This window comes from Cyprinodon tularosa, unplaced genomic scaffold (genome assembly GCF_016077235.1).
Source record: "Cyprinodon tularosa strain WSP-4 unplaced genomic scaffold, ASM1607723v1 ctg71, whole genome shotgun sequence".
Taxonomy (NCBI): domain Eukaryota; kingdom Metazoa; phylum Chordata; class Actinopteri; order Cyprinodontiformes; family Cyprinodontidae; genus Cyprinodon; species Cyprinodon tularosa.
Genome location: NW_024039463.1, coordinates 1,951,650 through 1,968,477, shown reverse-complemented (window position 1 = coordinate 1,968,477; position 16,828 = coordinate 1,951,650). Strand labels below are relative to the sequence as shown.

Below are 16,828 nucleotides of genomic sequence, written 5' to 3'. Positions count from 1 at the left end.
AACAGGCATGATTGGAATATTGATATTATTCTGCTCAATAACTGTGCATACATAGACAACACATCAGTCTTACTCTCCTATTACTCAAATGTGGGGTTTATAAACATTTTGGATTTCTGAATGTACTGCAGCTGATCACAAATTCAATAAATCATAAATGCAATCTTGCCTAATAATCTTTTAGATTTTTTCTGTTATTTTAAGGGCTCTTAATTTATTTTAATGATAAAGTTTAAAAAAAGAAAACAAGGCTTTATCCAAAACTCATAAAATGGCAGAGCTTCAGCTTCAAATGGTTAAAGTTCTGTAAAGAAATTCTTAATTAGGACCTTGTGGTAATGGATTATGAATTGGTAATTGAACAAAACAAAACTGTTTATTTGTAATGGTTCTAGTTAAATATTAGTAATTTAGTTAAAAAATAAAATTGAACAAACAAAGTTACCTCTCAGAAGAGTGAATTTTAATAAAACAGAATAGTTCTTTAATACAATGACTGTTTTCAGTCTTATAACATAGGGGTAAAACAAATATATCTTGATCAAGAGATTACTGAAATAATCATCAACAAATTTATTAATTAAATTCTTATTAACTACAATAACTGCAAAACATGCAACAAAAGAAGACTCACCAAGACAATTAATTAAGGCAAAATCATTAAATATTTATTACATTTTGTGTTTTAAAACAATGTAATTATGCTTTATCCAAAACTCCTACAGTGGCATAACTTTAGCTTCACCTGGTTCAAATTATGTAAAGAAATTCTTAATTAGCACCTTGTGGTAATGAATTATGAATCATAACAAATCCCAAAACTAACCAAATAGCAAAACTAATAATTTATTGCGGCTCCATTGCTGAATATTAGTTCTAGTGTTTTAATATGTGCTATCCAGTCATACTATCATGTCAGATAAAATTTTACAGACACCGACTTTCCATTTGAATTTAATTTGGAGCGTGCAGAAATAAATATAAACTTTCACACTAGTCAGTTTTCATGTAAAATTAGCTGACGATTTGACTTATTTGAGATGTCGTACGTTTAGCAGCATTCTTACAATGAAACACTTCAGAAATTAGAAAGTAAACAAACCAGTGAACCTGAGCATCTTTTTACAATGGAGTTTAACTATACATAAACAAAACTGTAAAAACTCTGAGCATTAAATGTAAGATAGTGTAAATGAGGTAAGTATACCGCATTGCTTCGCTGCTGTAAACAAACCCTTTTGGCAGTCAGGCTGATAAATAAGGCACAAGGTCCGAAGTATGACTACAAACAGGTAACCTAAAATCTCTGATAAATACAGTTCAACCATGCATGGTTCAGACAACTGAACAAAAACAGAAAGTTTTGCTTCTCAGAAAAAACTATTGTACTTTACTTAAAAACAAAAAAAAAGATATATTTCCATTTATATATATCCATAACTATGACATAAAGCTGTATGAACTAATCAAGGTTCATGGTTGTAGATAGCTCTGAAACAATATTTGTAGTTTTGCTTTCATTTCAGATTTAAAAGAAAACCATAGTTAATACAATTAACTAAGGTCATTTATACATGAAAAAAGATGTTTCCAGTAATCATTACTTCTTTTGGGGGGGTGGGCTCAATTTTAAAAGCCACATAATGCCCAATTAGTGCTAAACTAGTTATGTTTTTGCTTGAAGGCGGTTGTTGCCAAAGGTGACATCATCAGTTATTAAGATACTGGGTTTAATGACATCTTTTATAACTGTGCCAGGTTTATTTGGAAAGCTTTTTTCTTTGGTAAATTGTTTAAAAAAACTGTGTTCTGTTTGTACTTGCACAGGGTGTCTGTTTGTGACAATATAGTCATTTTATAAATCTGAAAAACAACTTACAGAAAAGAAAAAATTAAATAAGAAATCTGTATTGCGTAAACACTGCACAGCAAATTTTCATTATGGCCTTCTAACTACTATAAATATTATTGATTCTGCTGACAAATATTTCCTTTAGCAAAAATATTGAGCAGTTTAGATACAGTTTGATTCTCACCTAGCCATAATACCAAAACTAAATATTAATGTTTTTAGATCCGTCTTCTCCTACTTTATCCAGGATCATGTAAACGTTCTGCTTGTTTTGTAACCAGGAGCGTCAGTGTTGTGTTTGAGGAGATGGTCGACTGAGAAACAGTGGAGGATGCCTCTCTGTTATTCCTAGTTTTGAAGTAAATGAAATAAAATAATGGCAGGGCAATCCCTATGAGCAGCACAGCTATTAAGGCGTTCCACCACTGGATACCCCAGTCTGCGCCATGACTCATTGCGCGTCGTCTTCCAAAACCGTACCTTGTCCATCTGCCTGTGTTCCCGGAGAAATCTTCTCTGTGGTCAGGTGTGGTTTGAATCAGCCTTTCTATATCATTGTCTACCTCCATTAGAAACTCTGAGGCTTCCTGCAGATGTGGCTCAACTGGAGCTCTATCATGCGGCCCAACTACTGATGGAGAGAGATGAGGCTCTTCTTCTTGGGTGTTCCCTCTGTCTGAGAGTGTTTCTGTCATAAAGCTGTGCTTCTGAACTGGTATTTTGATGAATTTCAGTGCAAACAAATCTTGTTCTTGAAAAAGGTTGTTTACCCGCTTTATATCCGCAACCTGTGGATAGAGAGAATAAATGTTGAGCCTCCTTAGTGATGAAAGCTGCAACGTTTCCTTTTTTTTCTTACCTTGCAGCCATATTGAAGAGCAAGCTTGTTGAGGGTATCACCATCCAAAACCTCATGCTCAAGCAGCTGGACATTCCTCTGGCTGTCTTGCTTACTCTGCCTTGTCTCCACAATGCTGAGTTCCTCGTCATCTGAGGATGCAGCCGATTCATTTGTCCTCCTCCTGAACATGTACACCTGCCCGTCTGCGCTGGCATGAACATCCACAGGCGCCTGGAAGGCCTGTTGCTCCCCCCTCCACATGATGACACATCAATCTGTGAATAAAAACACCTGAATCATAACAGTTGATGATTCAACTGATGCCTAAAGTAAATATTTGAACTTTTAAAGTTCTATTCTACTGAAAGAAATGTGTATTAAAATGGCTAAAACTATATAAAGAAAACAATGACCCGAGAAGGCAACTTCTAAGCAATATGGAAACTCAGGCTCATCTTGAAAAATTAAATTGTTTAGGTCTGAACTTGATCCTATAAAAACACATCCTAATTTCAGCTGACTCTGATAAAATACTGTCACTAGAATGGGTGCAACTGTGCTGCAGAGCCATTAGTATTTAGATTTATATCAGGAAGCTGATCCTAAGTAATAATGAGCTATAATCACTGGGTTTCTCACGCAAACAAGAATGCCATCATAGAGAAGGCAGGTAAAAGACTGGCCAAGTAAGCGAGTATGATTATTTAGAGGGGAGAAAATGAATGAGTAAGCTTGAGGGTTACCTAAAGAACACATCAGCAATTAAAGATCACTTAAGCCTAATAATTAAAACATAAAACCTAGTGCTTACATTATTACACTGTAATTACTTTTCACTAGAAGCATCTTATTTCCAGCTTACAGAGTGTATAAAAGGTCTACAGTTTCAGTCATTATCTCCTATGTGTTTAGAGTTTCTGATCAAATAGCAGTTAAAGTTCTTGGTTTTTTCTGGCTTTTTTGGTTTAGAGTCACTCACCACTGTTCAGTACCACACTTTTATCTTATTTACTGGGAAGAGTTGTAACATATTTACTAAAGGATTGTCTACAATTCCTGTTATTGGGGCAATGCTTCTTTTTTTATTTATTTTTGCAAAATGTCCAAGTTTAAGATTTAAACAAACTCTTTAGTCCCCTTAAGGCTTAAAATAAGGTTTTAAAATAGCAAATTGCGTAAAATAAGCACTTTCTGCTTTCAAGCAAAATGGAACCCTTGAAAATAAGATGAGGACAAACCTGCAGCTCATTTACAAAGCTGCTTTGTTTGGCTCTAAGAAGGGTTTTAAAATGGATATCAGCCAATAAGCTCCTTGGTTTAAAGTGAGCACATGGTTACTTATGAAGAAAAGTCCTAATTTTAACTCTCAGTGTACCAGGACTTTCTTAAAGCTTGCAACGTCGACCGGATTTCTGACCATACCCCCCTAACAACAGACTTCCACAGTTTGCTGCCTCTTGCTTATTTGTAAATTGGAAGATTCTGTCATATTTTCTAATAGGGTTCTTAAAATTTTTTTTGACTCTTGTTGTGCCATATGCCATGATCATACTTTTTGGACATTGGGAAGCAGTGTCCATATTTCATCCTGATAGGATGACCAGAGAAGAAAATGCAACTTTGGTGAATAACAGCTGGGGGACTTCTGCAGCCCCCCTTTTTCAGCCAAAGCAGTCACATGGAAGTCACAGAGGTGTGAAAACCTACCCCCCTCTGTGAGGGCAGAACAAAACCACAGAGCACACAGGATTCTTTCTCTTTTGCCTCTTCACTTTTTCTCCCTCGTCTGATCCAGCCTGCTTCTGCTCCTGCTCTCAAAGCTGGGGCCCACTGTGGCCCACAGTGGAGATGCAGGCCCCAGGGAAACCAGATCCCCAGAACCATCAAGGATGAGTCAGAACTCTTCAGAACCTAACTGCTGCAAACAGAACCTTTGCAACACATTTCTCTTGAGTTTCAGAACTTACAGAGCCAAACTGGATGAAGACCATGCCCTGGTGTGAGACTGAGGGGACCCCTGCTGTGAGACTGAGACAAAGAATCCCTGACTGCAGAGCTGCAAAACTGGATGAAACTCAAGCTTTCCAAACGGACATGGAAAAAGGTTTGCAGGTCTGGCATGATTAGGGACAGAACAAGCAATGTGTCTTCTGATGATGCTAATCATATCGTGCGTTTACTGCTCAGTAAAGACAACGCTAATTGATGCTAAAGAATGGACTGCATGCTACAGGAATATGAGTTGAGCTGTTGCTAAAGCTTAGACAAGCTTTATTCACTAAGGATTTAACACTGATAGAACATTAGTGTTCACGTGTTCCTCAAATGCTCATTACATTTCCATTGCCAAGTATGACCAAGAGTCATTTAGTGGAATCCCAATGTCTATTCGCTGCTAGCTATTTCAAAGAGGGTAAAGAATCATTTAGCTAAAGGTTATTGGTTCTTGATTAAGCAAATCATTCAATAGAACATTATTTGGCCAAATAATGTTTTATTCACCTCATGGATTTGCATTGTCAATTGGTCTGAAAACATTCCAATTTCTTTAAAATTAGTGAAAAGCTAATTTGATCACATTCCAAATTATTCCAGATAAACTTTGGTTTCAAACACAGAATCCATCTTAAACTGTAATATGTTTTTCAACGGTTTTCCCCTTCCTCTTTGTACATAGTAGTTAGTTTAGTTTAGTTGAGTTTTACTAGTCTTAGTTGAGAGTGTTAAACTGAAATATGTTTGACTTGGAGCTGAATGATTTTTGTTAATAAAATCTTATATTTTGAACAGAAGTTGTGGTGAATTTATTCCATGTATGTGCAGAAATAACTGTTTGACCATGATTAGTGCTCGAATCACTCTTTCATTTATTGTTCTAACACACGGTTAGTAGGACTGTGTGTCATAAACAGTATATAACAGCTGAAATAATATCTGATTAAATAAGATATTTTACCACCCCTACAGGGGAGGGCAATAAACATCTTAAAGTATCAGAAACATAAATTCCCAGCAGGCTGGGAATAGAATTTAACTATAGAATCACAACATAAATATGGCGTCCCTGATTGCTGGGCCCATTAATTGTAACATTTATTTAGCGTCCCATGCGACTGGGATCATTGAATGTAACATTTAATTGGTGTCTCAGTTTGGTGGTCATTGAATATAACAGTCATTCTGCACATATATGAGAATAAACCATTATTGAAAACCGTGTGAAAGCATTAACATCAGCTCTCACCACTCAATAATGAAATCTTAAAGTCACAACCTAAGAATCCAAAACTAAATGTCTTAGCTTATATGAGAAGAAAATATAACCTTTGACATTCTTGGAGCATCAAAATATAGAAAATTTAACTAAATCTAGTAACTCAAAAATATCTCTTCAGCTAGTGATAACCAACTTTACTTCAAAGCAAAACTCAGATGATTCAAATCAATCTGATCACTTTGGTCCAACTAAAACTAAAAGATTTAACTCCCAAGTTAATCTTATTGTTTGACCAAAATTTATGCACATCTATAACTAGATGCTGCCATTTGTGGTTTCTATAACCACATCCCAAAAATGAAAATTCCCAAGTTGTGCTATTTCAAAGTCACCTCCAGTCCAAAATAGGTTAGATGCCTCGAAATTTAACCTAAATCCCTTTGTCTATTAGTCTGATAAGACTCCTAAACACTTATTTTATATTGTGTAGAACAAGTTTTGTTGCCAGATTTAACGTAAGTTAATCTGTGGTCCTACCCGACCAAAAGGGGGTGGATTCAAATTAAATTGCTTTAAATCCCTTAAAGAAAGGTGAATCATAAGCTAAATTGCTAGTAAATCCTTAAAAAGGTAAGCTTTGCGCCAAACTGCTTATAAATCCTCAGAGACAGGTAAAGCATGCGCTAAAATAGCTAGTAAATCCTAAAACAAGGTATAGCATTTTTAACACTGAAAGAAAAGTGTTTCTTTGATATCACAGAAAAGGGTGAAGCATAAGCAAAATTGCTAGTAAATCCTTAAAAGGTAAGCTTTGCGCCAAACTGCTTATAAATCCTCAGAGACAGGTAAAGCATGCGCTAAAATAGCTGGTAAATCCTAAACAAGGTGTAGCATTTCTAACACTGAAAGAAAAGTGTTTCCTTGATATCACAGGTTTAAAGATAACCCGTGACCCGTTTCTACACACATAAAAATAAGTCCTTACAATATGTATATGTAAATATACAAATATAGTGGGTACTGACTGGATTGTGTTCTTTTGAAATTTCTTCATAACTTGTGTTTTTGTGCCATCAGCTGAAAATGGATCCAAGCATCCTAAATTCTGAGCACACCATTGACTCCATAGGCATAGAGAAACAGAAACAAATTGTTGCAAAGCTTATCCACTTATCTTCAGAAAAGCAGGATAACCTAAACAATTTTAACCTCAGCCTATGTGAAGAAAAGATTCAAGAATTAATTAACTTAATTCAAAACCCAAATGGAAACTTTCTGATAACAGATGTACTCTGTGAGCTCACGCTACTCTATCAGCTTAAATCCCAAATAAAAGCTAAACAGTACTCTGAGTTAGAAGCCAAATATCAGATGATCTGCCACAGAGTAAGTGCTGCAAACATTTTATTGTCAGGAGCTGACAAGATCAAAGACCCATGTGGCCAGACTGACCATGCCTCAGAACAAAAGGTGACCCCCCTCTCTGAGGACCTATGCAATAAACAAAGCAAGCAGACTTTGAATCAGCAGGAGGTCACCCCAGTCGAAAGGAGAACAGCTCCTGAAGCAGATACAAAGTCTCTAAACTCTGAGTTAACACTAAATAGATCTGAAGATGTTCAAAGTCAAAGTAGTGTCGCAGACAGAGAGAAACAAGTAGATCACTTGGTAAACTCAAGCGGTTTAAAATTTTGCAAAGGACAGCCATGCACACCATTCTCTCTCACACTCCGTTGACCGAGCATCAAGTGCCAAAGTTCACACCTTGAAAAACTCTGAGGAGAACCAGTCTCCATTGTGTCATCAAAGGTTAGCTCAAAACCCCCCACCACTTAATGAGCAGAACCAGCTTCCTGACGGGCCAGGTCCACCGAGTGACCATAGAATTCAACAAATTGAATCCTTGGCCAAAGACATTGATATTTTTGACCCAGAAAGTCAACACTCAAACATAATGGATTATCTGCAAGAAGTTGAGCACTGTCTAAAAGACTTGCCATTTCCTTCTTCTCGTGAGAAATTGAAGCTGATTTGGAAAACAACAGCTAGAAGCGTCCATGTTTTCATAAAATCTCTTCCTCCAAAAATCAGAGAAACTTATTCAGCTCTTTGTCAAACCTTAAGAGAAGAATATTCTGGTTACAGGGATCCGGCGTTAGCAACGCTTGAGGCATCTTTAGTTCTCCAAGGAGAACATGAAACACCCAGAGAATATTACTTTCGCTTGAGACAGGTTTATTTTGAGGGCTGCATTTCTCCAGATATTGACGAAGAAGATCACACATTTAAAGCATTGTTCATCCAAAATCTACATAAAAGTGTACGATATGATGTAGCAATGCATTGCAGGATAGAAAACCTTTCTATGCAGGAAACTCGCAGATATGCTCAGCTTGTTTGGGAAATACGTCTCAAATCAGATAGATTTCAAAGCAAGCTTAGAGTCTTTAACCTTCAAACAAAGAACAGGACCAGAAACAGACACAGATCCAGTTCCCAGGTGGTTCACCAAGATGAAGGAATTAATGACTTGAGAGAACGAAAACCAGAACCCCCAGATAAACGTCATAAACCTTCACATCACAATGCAAAACCAAAGGTTTACACTGGTAAAGGGGGACATCAACAAGTTACAGAAACAACCACAAAAGAAAACTTAAAACAGATCTGCAAAACAGTTCTTACAGAGCTACTGGCTTCTCTGACCAATCACAAGGTACCACAATTCCAAGCTAATGGTAAAACTTATCATATCCAAGAGTATGATAGTTGCTGATAATTTCTAACATACTTTAACCTGTTTTATCCTTTCTTTTGTTTCACAACTTGAGAAATGATGAAGGTTGAACAACAGCATCATGAAGGTGTTAGGAAATTTTATTTGGAATGTATATATTTGTGTATCAGGGTCAGACTTTCCTGCCAGACCTGCTTCAACCAGACGCAAAACCTCTGGAGAAAATGAACTGTTTTATGATAAGATAGGGTCAGCTTCTGCCAGACCTGCAAGAAATCATCCAGGGACAAACACTGGAGAAGATATGAACCCTAAATGAACTTTCTTCCTGCCGACAGGAACCTGACTCATCACCGCTCCAGATCTCATGGCTTTATGGACCTATTTGTGATCTGAAAACAAAGAACTGCATCTTTTATTTCCAGATCAAAAGGGGGATATGTTGTGCCATATGCCATGATCATACTTTTTGGACATTGGGAAGCAGTGTCCATATTTCATCCTGATAGGATGACCAGAGAAGAAAATGCAACTTTGGTGAATAACAGCTGGGGGACTTCTGCAGCCCCCCTTTTTCAGCCAAAGCAGTCACATGGAAGTCACAGAGGTGTGAAAACCTACCCCCCTCTGTGAGGGCAGAACAAAACCACAGAGCACACAGGATTCTTTCTCTTTTGCCTCTTCACTTTTTCTCCCTCGTCTGATCCAGCCTGCTTCTGCTCCTGCTCTCAAAGCTGGGGCCCACTGTGGCCCACAGTGGAGATGCAGGCCCCAGGGAAACCAGATCCCCAGAACCATCAAGGATGAGTCAGAACTCTTCAGAACCTAACTGCTGCAAACAGAACCTTTGCAACACATTTCTCTTGAGTTTCAGAACTTACAGAGCCAAACTGGATGAAGACCATGCCCTGGTGTGAGACTGAGGGGACCCCTGCTGTGAGACTGAGACAAAGAATCCCTGACTGCAGAGCTGCAAAACTGGATGAAAATCAAGCTTTCCAAACGGACATGGAAAAAGGTTTGCAGGTCTGGCATGATTAGGGACAGAACAAGCAATGTGTCTTTTGATGATGCTAATCATATCGTGCGTTTACTGCTCAGTAAAGACAACGCTAATTGATGCTAAAGAATGGACTGCATGCTACGCTATGCTACAGGAATATGAGTTGAGCTGTTGCTAAAGCTTAGATAAGCTTTATTCACTAAGGATTTAACACTGATAGAACATTAGTGTTCACGTGTTCCTCAAATGCTCATTACATTTCCATTGCCAAGTATGACCAAGAGTCATTTAGTGGAATCCCAATGTCTATTCGCTGCTAGCTATTTCAAAGAGGGTAAAGAATCATTTAGCTAAAGGTTATTGGTTCTTGATTAAGCAAATCATTCAATAGAACATTATTTGGCCAAATAATGTTTTATTCACCTCATGGATTTGCATTGTCAATTGGTCTGAAAACATTCCAATTTCTTTAAAATTAGTGAAAAGCTAATTTGATCACATTCCAAATTATTCCAGATAAACTTTGGTTTCAAACACAGAATCCATCTTAAACTGTAATATGTTTTTCAACCGTTTTCCCCTTCCTCTTTGTACATAGTAGTTAGTTTAGTTTAGTTGAGTTTTACTAGTCTTAGTTGAGAGTGTTAAACTGAAATATGTTTGACTTGGAGCTGAATGATTTTTGTTAATAAAATCTTATATTTTGAACAGAAGTTGTGGTGAATTTATTCCATGTATGTGCAGAAATAACTGTTTGACCATGATTAGTGCTCGAATCACTCTTTCATTTATTGTTCTAACACACGGTTAGTAGGACTGTGTGTCATAAACAGTATATAACAGCTGAAATAATATCTGATTAAATAAGATATTTTACCACCCCTACAGGGGAGGGCAATAAACATCTTAAAGTATCAGAAACATAAATTCCCAGCGGGCTGGGAATAGAATTTAACTATAGAATCACAACACTCTTTTATTTCTTAGTTTGTTGACTTAAAAAACTGCATTTTTTAAATCTATTTGATTTGTATCTATTTTTGATCATGATCATTTTTAAGTTTTGAAATTGAATTTTTTTTTGTTTTTGTTGTCTGTTTTGTTTTCTATTTTTTTTTATTTTGCAATAAAAAATATATTTTTGTAAAGCAAACAAAAAAGCCATAATAAACTTCTAAATCTTTGTTTATTATGTTTTTTTAACAGCTTCTTTAAATATTTTTTATATTTGTTGATATCACCTTTTTAAAAATATTTTTATATTTTTTGGTTTTCTGTTAGTTTACTACTAAAATTTACTTTTTTTTCTCTTCATTTCTTGTATTAAACTGCTTTTTAGCAGAACTTTTTAGATTTGATCTGGATAAAAATATTTCCGTGCCTGGCTGTTGCAGCGTTCCAACAGTTTTTAAAGTGGTTGGAAAACTTGCAAAAGTACATGGTTGGATCATAATAAAACATTTATCTGACTACCTTCTCCTTGGTAGCAGCATCTGGTTCATTTAGCACTTTAGAGCCAGTACTTTGCCTCTTTATTTAGTTCATACTTTATCATCACCTATTTACAACATACCCAGCTTTCAAAACTGAAAGTAAAAGCCTCAGTTTTCCATTGTAATCACACATCTAGCAAGCTTAAAATATGGATAAAATGTGTATAAATAAGTTGGAGTGTGTCATTGGGCCTCATTTATTTAACATGTTCATATTTGACGTAAATTCCTCTGACTTTTTCTCCCAACATTGGCTAATATTTCTCACATCCAATTTAATAAACGCTCTTAAGTTCAGTAAATGAGTCTGTAAGCTTAATGCAGTCCACCTGTGTGTAAGTGTAAATTTGCATAATTACCACCCCAATAATGCTAAATAAGGGTAAGACTTCCAATGCTTGTAAGAAGAAGCTCATTCATAAAGATGCATTGAAAGCAAAGAAAAAAAACTTAACTGGATTGGAGATTGAGGTTCTGCTGACTAAGGGCAGAGCAGCAGCATTAAAGGAGCAGCAAAAGACAAGCAGTGGAAAAAACATAAGAGCTATGCATGCTGCGGTTACACTGTAAGAGAAGTAAAAATAACAAAAACAAAAATCATTTGACCTGAAAACTAGCGCAAGATACGACGTAAATGCTGAATACGAGTTCACCATCAACCAACACGAATACGGCATTCCACAAAATCTGCTTTTATAAACACACTATGGCTGTGTGATGTGATGATTTTAGATTGTGAATTATTAGAAAATCTCTGCCCAAGTGTGGGAATTGAATTGAATTGTTTAGGTCACATTCTATCAGTTTCCGTTCTACGCAGGTCCACCAATGCAACTAACATATAACAAAGTCAACTTGACCGACCAATCATAGCGAATAACCGGTAGTAATGTTATTTCTCCCCTGCCATGACCATTCGTTTTTGTAGCAGTAGAGCCATGGATGACAGCCAAACATAGGATTTGGTGACTTAAAAAAAACAAATGAAAAGGTGCAAAGATCCAGCATTGGTCGGATACAAAAAATTATTTTCCCTTAAGTTATTTCAAACTACACTGAACCTTCAGTGACAAGATGGAGGCCTTAATCACTTTTTGGCAACCAAAACCTGCCATTCTTACACCTGTAAGTGGACATGCATGGGTGGAAGACTTCTAATGGTCTTTTATTTGCTCAGTAACAATTCCTTACTTAAAATAAGTTTATCTTATACCATTCTGAACTCTTCAGTGGCAAGACAGAGGCCTTTATCACTCATGGATCTGACCCTGTCCTGTCCTATCCTTAAAAACAACCATGCTAGACTTTCAAAATAAGACAATACTCAGCCAAAATACTCCACAGGAATTGAGAATTCATGTTTCATACTTCAATGGGACATATATTTAGAAATAACGGACAATTCCTCCTGTTTTAACCACTATGACTTCCAGGGATTTGGGTATTTCAGGAATACCATTAATGTGCCCCAAAAGCATAAGAAAATGTCAGTCACTTTGATTTGACCTGTAGGTAAAAAAACAAATATGTCTAGTTTGATACAAGGAAAAAAATACTTTGATGTGTTTATCTTTCAGAATCTCCTGTGCTAAAGTAGCTTTAAACTGGGGTCATTAGCTCCATAGATCTTGTGTTGAAAGGTCCTGTCAGTGAAAATGTTTTGCTTCTTTATTATAAACAATGGACCAACTTCCAAAAAAGTTAACAAACAAACCACTGGCCTTTGTGTTTCAAGTTTCACTTCCCACTCAGGAAGCTTGGATGGGACACACGTTCAGTTTTTTTTTTTACTTTTTTAGAATGACTATGACCTGGATGACTGAAAATCTTCACCAGCAATGGCTCCACTTGTAAATGCATAACTTTTTCATAACCCCTTGCTGGTCATTGTGCTGGTCCAGTAATTACTCACAAGAAACAGGCCCATCCAAAATTTCCTCAGCAATTTTCTACTTTAGACTCCATCTTTGCATTTGCTAAAGCCTCTTCTGAATTAGCCAGATAGTTTATAAAATTAGGTTTTCAGCCATTGAAATTTCTTTATCCGATTCCATTTTAAATAATAAATAATTGGGGTTTATTCATATCTAAATTTCAGTATTGAAATATATTTCTTAGCTTAAAAAATCAATAACTCAATTTCCTCATTCATTTTTGGTTGCCATTTTTCTATATTAACCAATAACTGTAATAACCTTGTTGCCAAATTTTACTTACACACACACCATGTATGATTTACCTAGGAGTTCCAATAATTCTCTATCAAATTATATCATTTGTTTTGACAGAAAAAGACATCAAAACAACTGGACATGCACTATTTTCAGTAATTTATATTTTTAATTTCTTAAATTCTGCTTGGCTTTGTATTTAAAAACAGAGACAACAGTTTCTCCCTTTGTTATAACTACAGGAAACTTATCAAAGACCTGATTTAAAGGTTTTCAGTCACCAAGCAATGGAAGTTCAAAAATGTTCGTGAATGTCGGACGTGGTTTGTTATAATCAAAAATTTCACTCATATTTTCGAATTTGAACTACAAAAAGGCAGAATGTACCACCATTTGTATTTCAGACAGAATAGTTTGCTCATTGCGGCACTAATATGGGATCAAATTTAAGCGGCGGCAAGAGCAAAAACAATTAAAGAGAACTTCCCGAGTTTCAAAAGGAGGACTTGAATGCAGCACCAACTCATACAGGTTTAGCCGCTCAGCAAGTGTTGGCGAACTTTCTGTCATATCGATGTGTTGATTTTAGCATCTAGCGGCTCGACACTGCGTTTTACACCAGAGGGAAATTCGCTACTCAATGAATATACTTCGATCCACTCTTTTAATTGACACTGCGCTAGTTTCACCCCATTACCTTGTGCTTTGGCAACAGCAGAAGAGTGCTTCCCCCACTTGGCCCTGTTAGCTCAGCCCCAGTAGCCACTTACACTGCAGCTACCGGTTAGCCGTCTTTTTCGTTGCACTGTAATAGATTGTCTCATCGAAGAAATATGCAATATCGCCACCTCCTGGTCTCCGAGATTAAGACACCCTAAGCCTTACAATCGTTAGTAGGTTTATTTTATGTTATATTAATATGTACAAAATTAAAATTGGTGACATTTAATGTTTAATTTGTATTTTCTTTCACCCTATTATGCACTAAATAACATTGAACAATTATAATTCAACTTTTGTTATAGTCAACTATTATAGCCAGGAGCTCTACAAATTCATATAGTGCATCTGATTGCTGCTGTCAAATGAATATTGGCAAATGCCACTGTGAATAGGCTGCTGATAGAACTCTTTGCAATGGAGCAATATTCTTATCAATTCAAGAGATATTATTTATTTTTTTAAAGAAAATGTATTCAAAAGCATAGCTACCAAGGATAATTCTCTGTGTAACTCAGGTTAGAAGACTCAGCACGAAGAATGCCCCTATATAATGCTGGACTTCCTTAGCAGAGGCATAAGATCATCACGTAAACATTAATGTCTTAAATCAAACAGAAGGAGTCTGAGCCAAGTTCTATGTGCATTTATTGTATTGTACATTGATGTCCTTTTATATAAGATAAAACTCCAATATTTCTCTATTAAAAGTACCTTTTTAATTCTCTCATTTTCTACAAAGCTCTGGGATGGACTGACAAGTCCAGGGTGTACCCCGCTTTACACCAATAGACTGCAGGGAAAATGCACCAGCCCCACTGTGACTCTGACGATTAAGCGGGAGAAGATGGATGGATGGATACATTTTAGATTTTTATTGGCTGTAAGCCATAATCACAATCAACTGAAATAAAAAAAAAAAACACAAAAAGGGAAACAACAACATACTGAATAACAGATATCCTCCTTCAGACATGATGAGGAGGTACTGTATTAGTAATATAACACATTTGATGGGGGGTCTTATTTGCTTCAGAAGTAGAATAAAATGAGCTTCAATTGGTCATAACTATGGAAACAATCTATGAACCTGATTTCAGTTACAGTGCTCAGTGTACAGACAGGTATAATTACACAAAGAGCAGCATGTACATGTGTGTTGTCTAGCACACGACACAGAGAGGATTCTTCAATGAAGTTTGCTGTCATATCACCATCTGTCAATGAAAAAACAAACAAACCATCCTGCCCAGTGTGAACTTATCATGAGTCTGGAAGTTTGATGCACAGGCAGCTACCAGCTGTTTTACTTCAAATAGTCCAAGGATGTGATTGCTTACCCAGGAAAGTAGTTAGCAAAGATAAAGTAGCCCCCTATATACTGTATTTTAGTGTAGTTAGAGGAGGTCAGGCTTAGGTTTCCTTGGAGTTGCTTTCACAACCAATATAATGGTCTCACATATCTACAGATGGTTTGAAAACAGACGTATTTCTTTAAAAGAGGCAAATTTGAGGCATACAAACTCCAACGTCAAGTTAACTTCTAAAAAGCAGTGATACAAATATATCCAAACTTACAACTACAGAAAAACAAGGCCAAACAGAGGTATAAATATAACTGCCTGAAGCAGAATCAAGTCCCTGTTCATAAGTATATCAATTAGCAGAGCAGCCCAGAGGAGACAAAATAATCAACCTCTGCAGTCACATCTTTGTAGTATTCTGCATGCAGAATAATCCACGGTTGAAGAGGATATACATTTTGATATTATTTTCCATTCTTCATAACCAATTTCACAACAGTTTGTTGCTTTAATGTTACCCTGCATTCATTCAGTTATGAGTGAAGCAGAAGGGGTGCTTGAAGCTAACTGTTTAATAGCCCCATCAGAATCAAAAATCACGATTTTTGTGATGCCTTTCTTGACCACTAGGTGGGGGTGTTGACCTTTCAAAGTTGACAACAGTTACATAGTATCATTTTGATTTGAGGTTAATTTCACATTTTTGTTTCTTCTGTTATCACATCACACACTAATGCATAAAAACAAGTTAAGGCATTTATTTGCTTTTGGATGAGAAAAATAAATGTTTATGTAGAACTGTCAGAGTAGATTGCATGCATTTATGATTCTATGTACCCTGTAAACAGTAACAGAGTATGAATGTATAGTTTGTGAACTTTAAGAGAGTTTTTATGATAGTAGGTCTGAATTATTTCACTATTTATTAATTAATTAACAATCTATTTATTTTTCAGCACTTTTTATCACTGAAAAGCATATGCAATTTGACATAAATCATAAAAAACATCTATAATAGGCTTTGGTATAATCAAATCTAAAATAGGTTGTATTATCGACATAATGTGCACTTTGTGAATATATTCAAAAATGTTCCCAGTAATAAATGAAAGTAAGAGAGGAATCTTAAATACTCAGTGTTCCAAGGATGCTTAGTAAGCAGTTTTTATTTTATTTTTTTATTAAACTGTTTTTTTTGTTACACAAAACATTAGAAATAAAGCAAATGTAAATGCAGAGAGCTGGTGAAGATTCTCAGTCATCCAGGTCACAGTCATTCCAAAAAAAAACAACAATCCACTGGAGCTTGTTTCCAAGTTTGAAGACGCTTCGCTTCCCATCCAGGAAGTTTTTTCAATTCAAAATGGAAGCGAAACGTCTTCAAACTTGGAAACAAACTCCAGTGGATTGTTTTTTTTTTTACTCTTTTGGGAATAAGTGCAAAGACAGAGCTCAAGTAGGTAAACAGCTGTATAAGGATGTGCTTGCTA

At 36.1% G+C, this 16,828-nt stretch overlaps 1 protein-coding gene across 2 annotated transcripts; it reads right to left on the bottom strand.

Annotated features, from left to right (window-relative positions):
- Positions 1-646: 646 nt before the first annotated feature.
- On the bottom strand, positions 647-14,129 carry lysmd4 (LysM, putative peptidoglycan-binding, domain containing 4). Of its 2 annotated transcripts, none has more exons than XM_038268919.1 (3): positions 14,012-14,129; positions 2,712-2,968; positions 647-2,640 (listed from the first exon to the last, which is right to left on the bottom strand). In XM_038268919.1, the coding sequence occupies exons 2-3, from the start codon at positions 2,952-2,954 to the stop codon at positions 2,092-2,094; spliced, it is 792 nt and encodes a 263-aa protein (XP_038124847.1). In that variant the 5' UTR covers positions 2,955-2,968; positions 14,012-14,129; the 3' UTR covers positions 647-2,091. The 2 variants fall into 2 exon arrangements, with proteins under 2 accessions (XP_038124847.1, XP_038124848.1); XM_038268920.1 differs by having other exon boundaries at positions 2,712-2,984; positions 14,012-14,111.
- Between the last annotated feature and the right edge of the window lie 2,699 nt (positions 14,130-16,828).

Bases quoted from the DNA above. Each gene is read 5' to 3' on its own strand.
- lysmd4 (XM_038268919.1), bottom strand. From the start codon at position 2,954: ATGTGGAGGGGGGAGCAACAGGCCTTCCAGGCGCCTGTGGATGTTCAT. The intron at 2,641-2,711 runs GTAAGAAAAAAA...CTCTATCCACAG, and splicing joins CTCTTCAATATGGCTGCAAG to GTTGCGGATATAAAGCGGGT.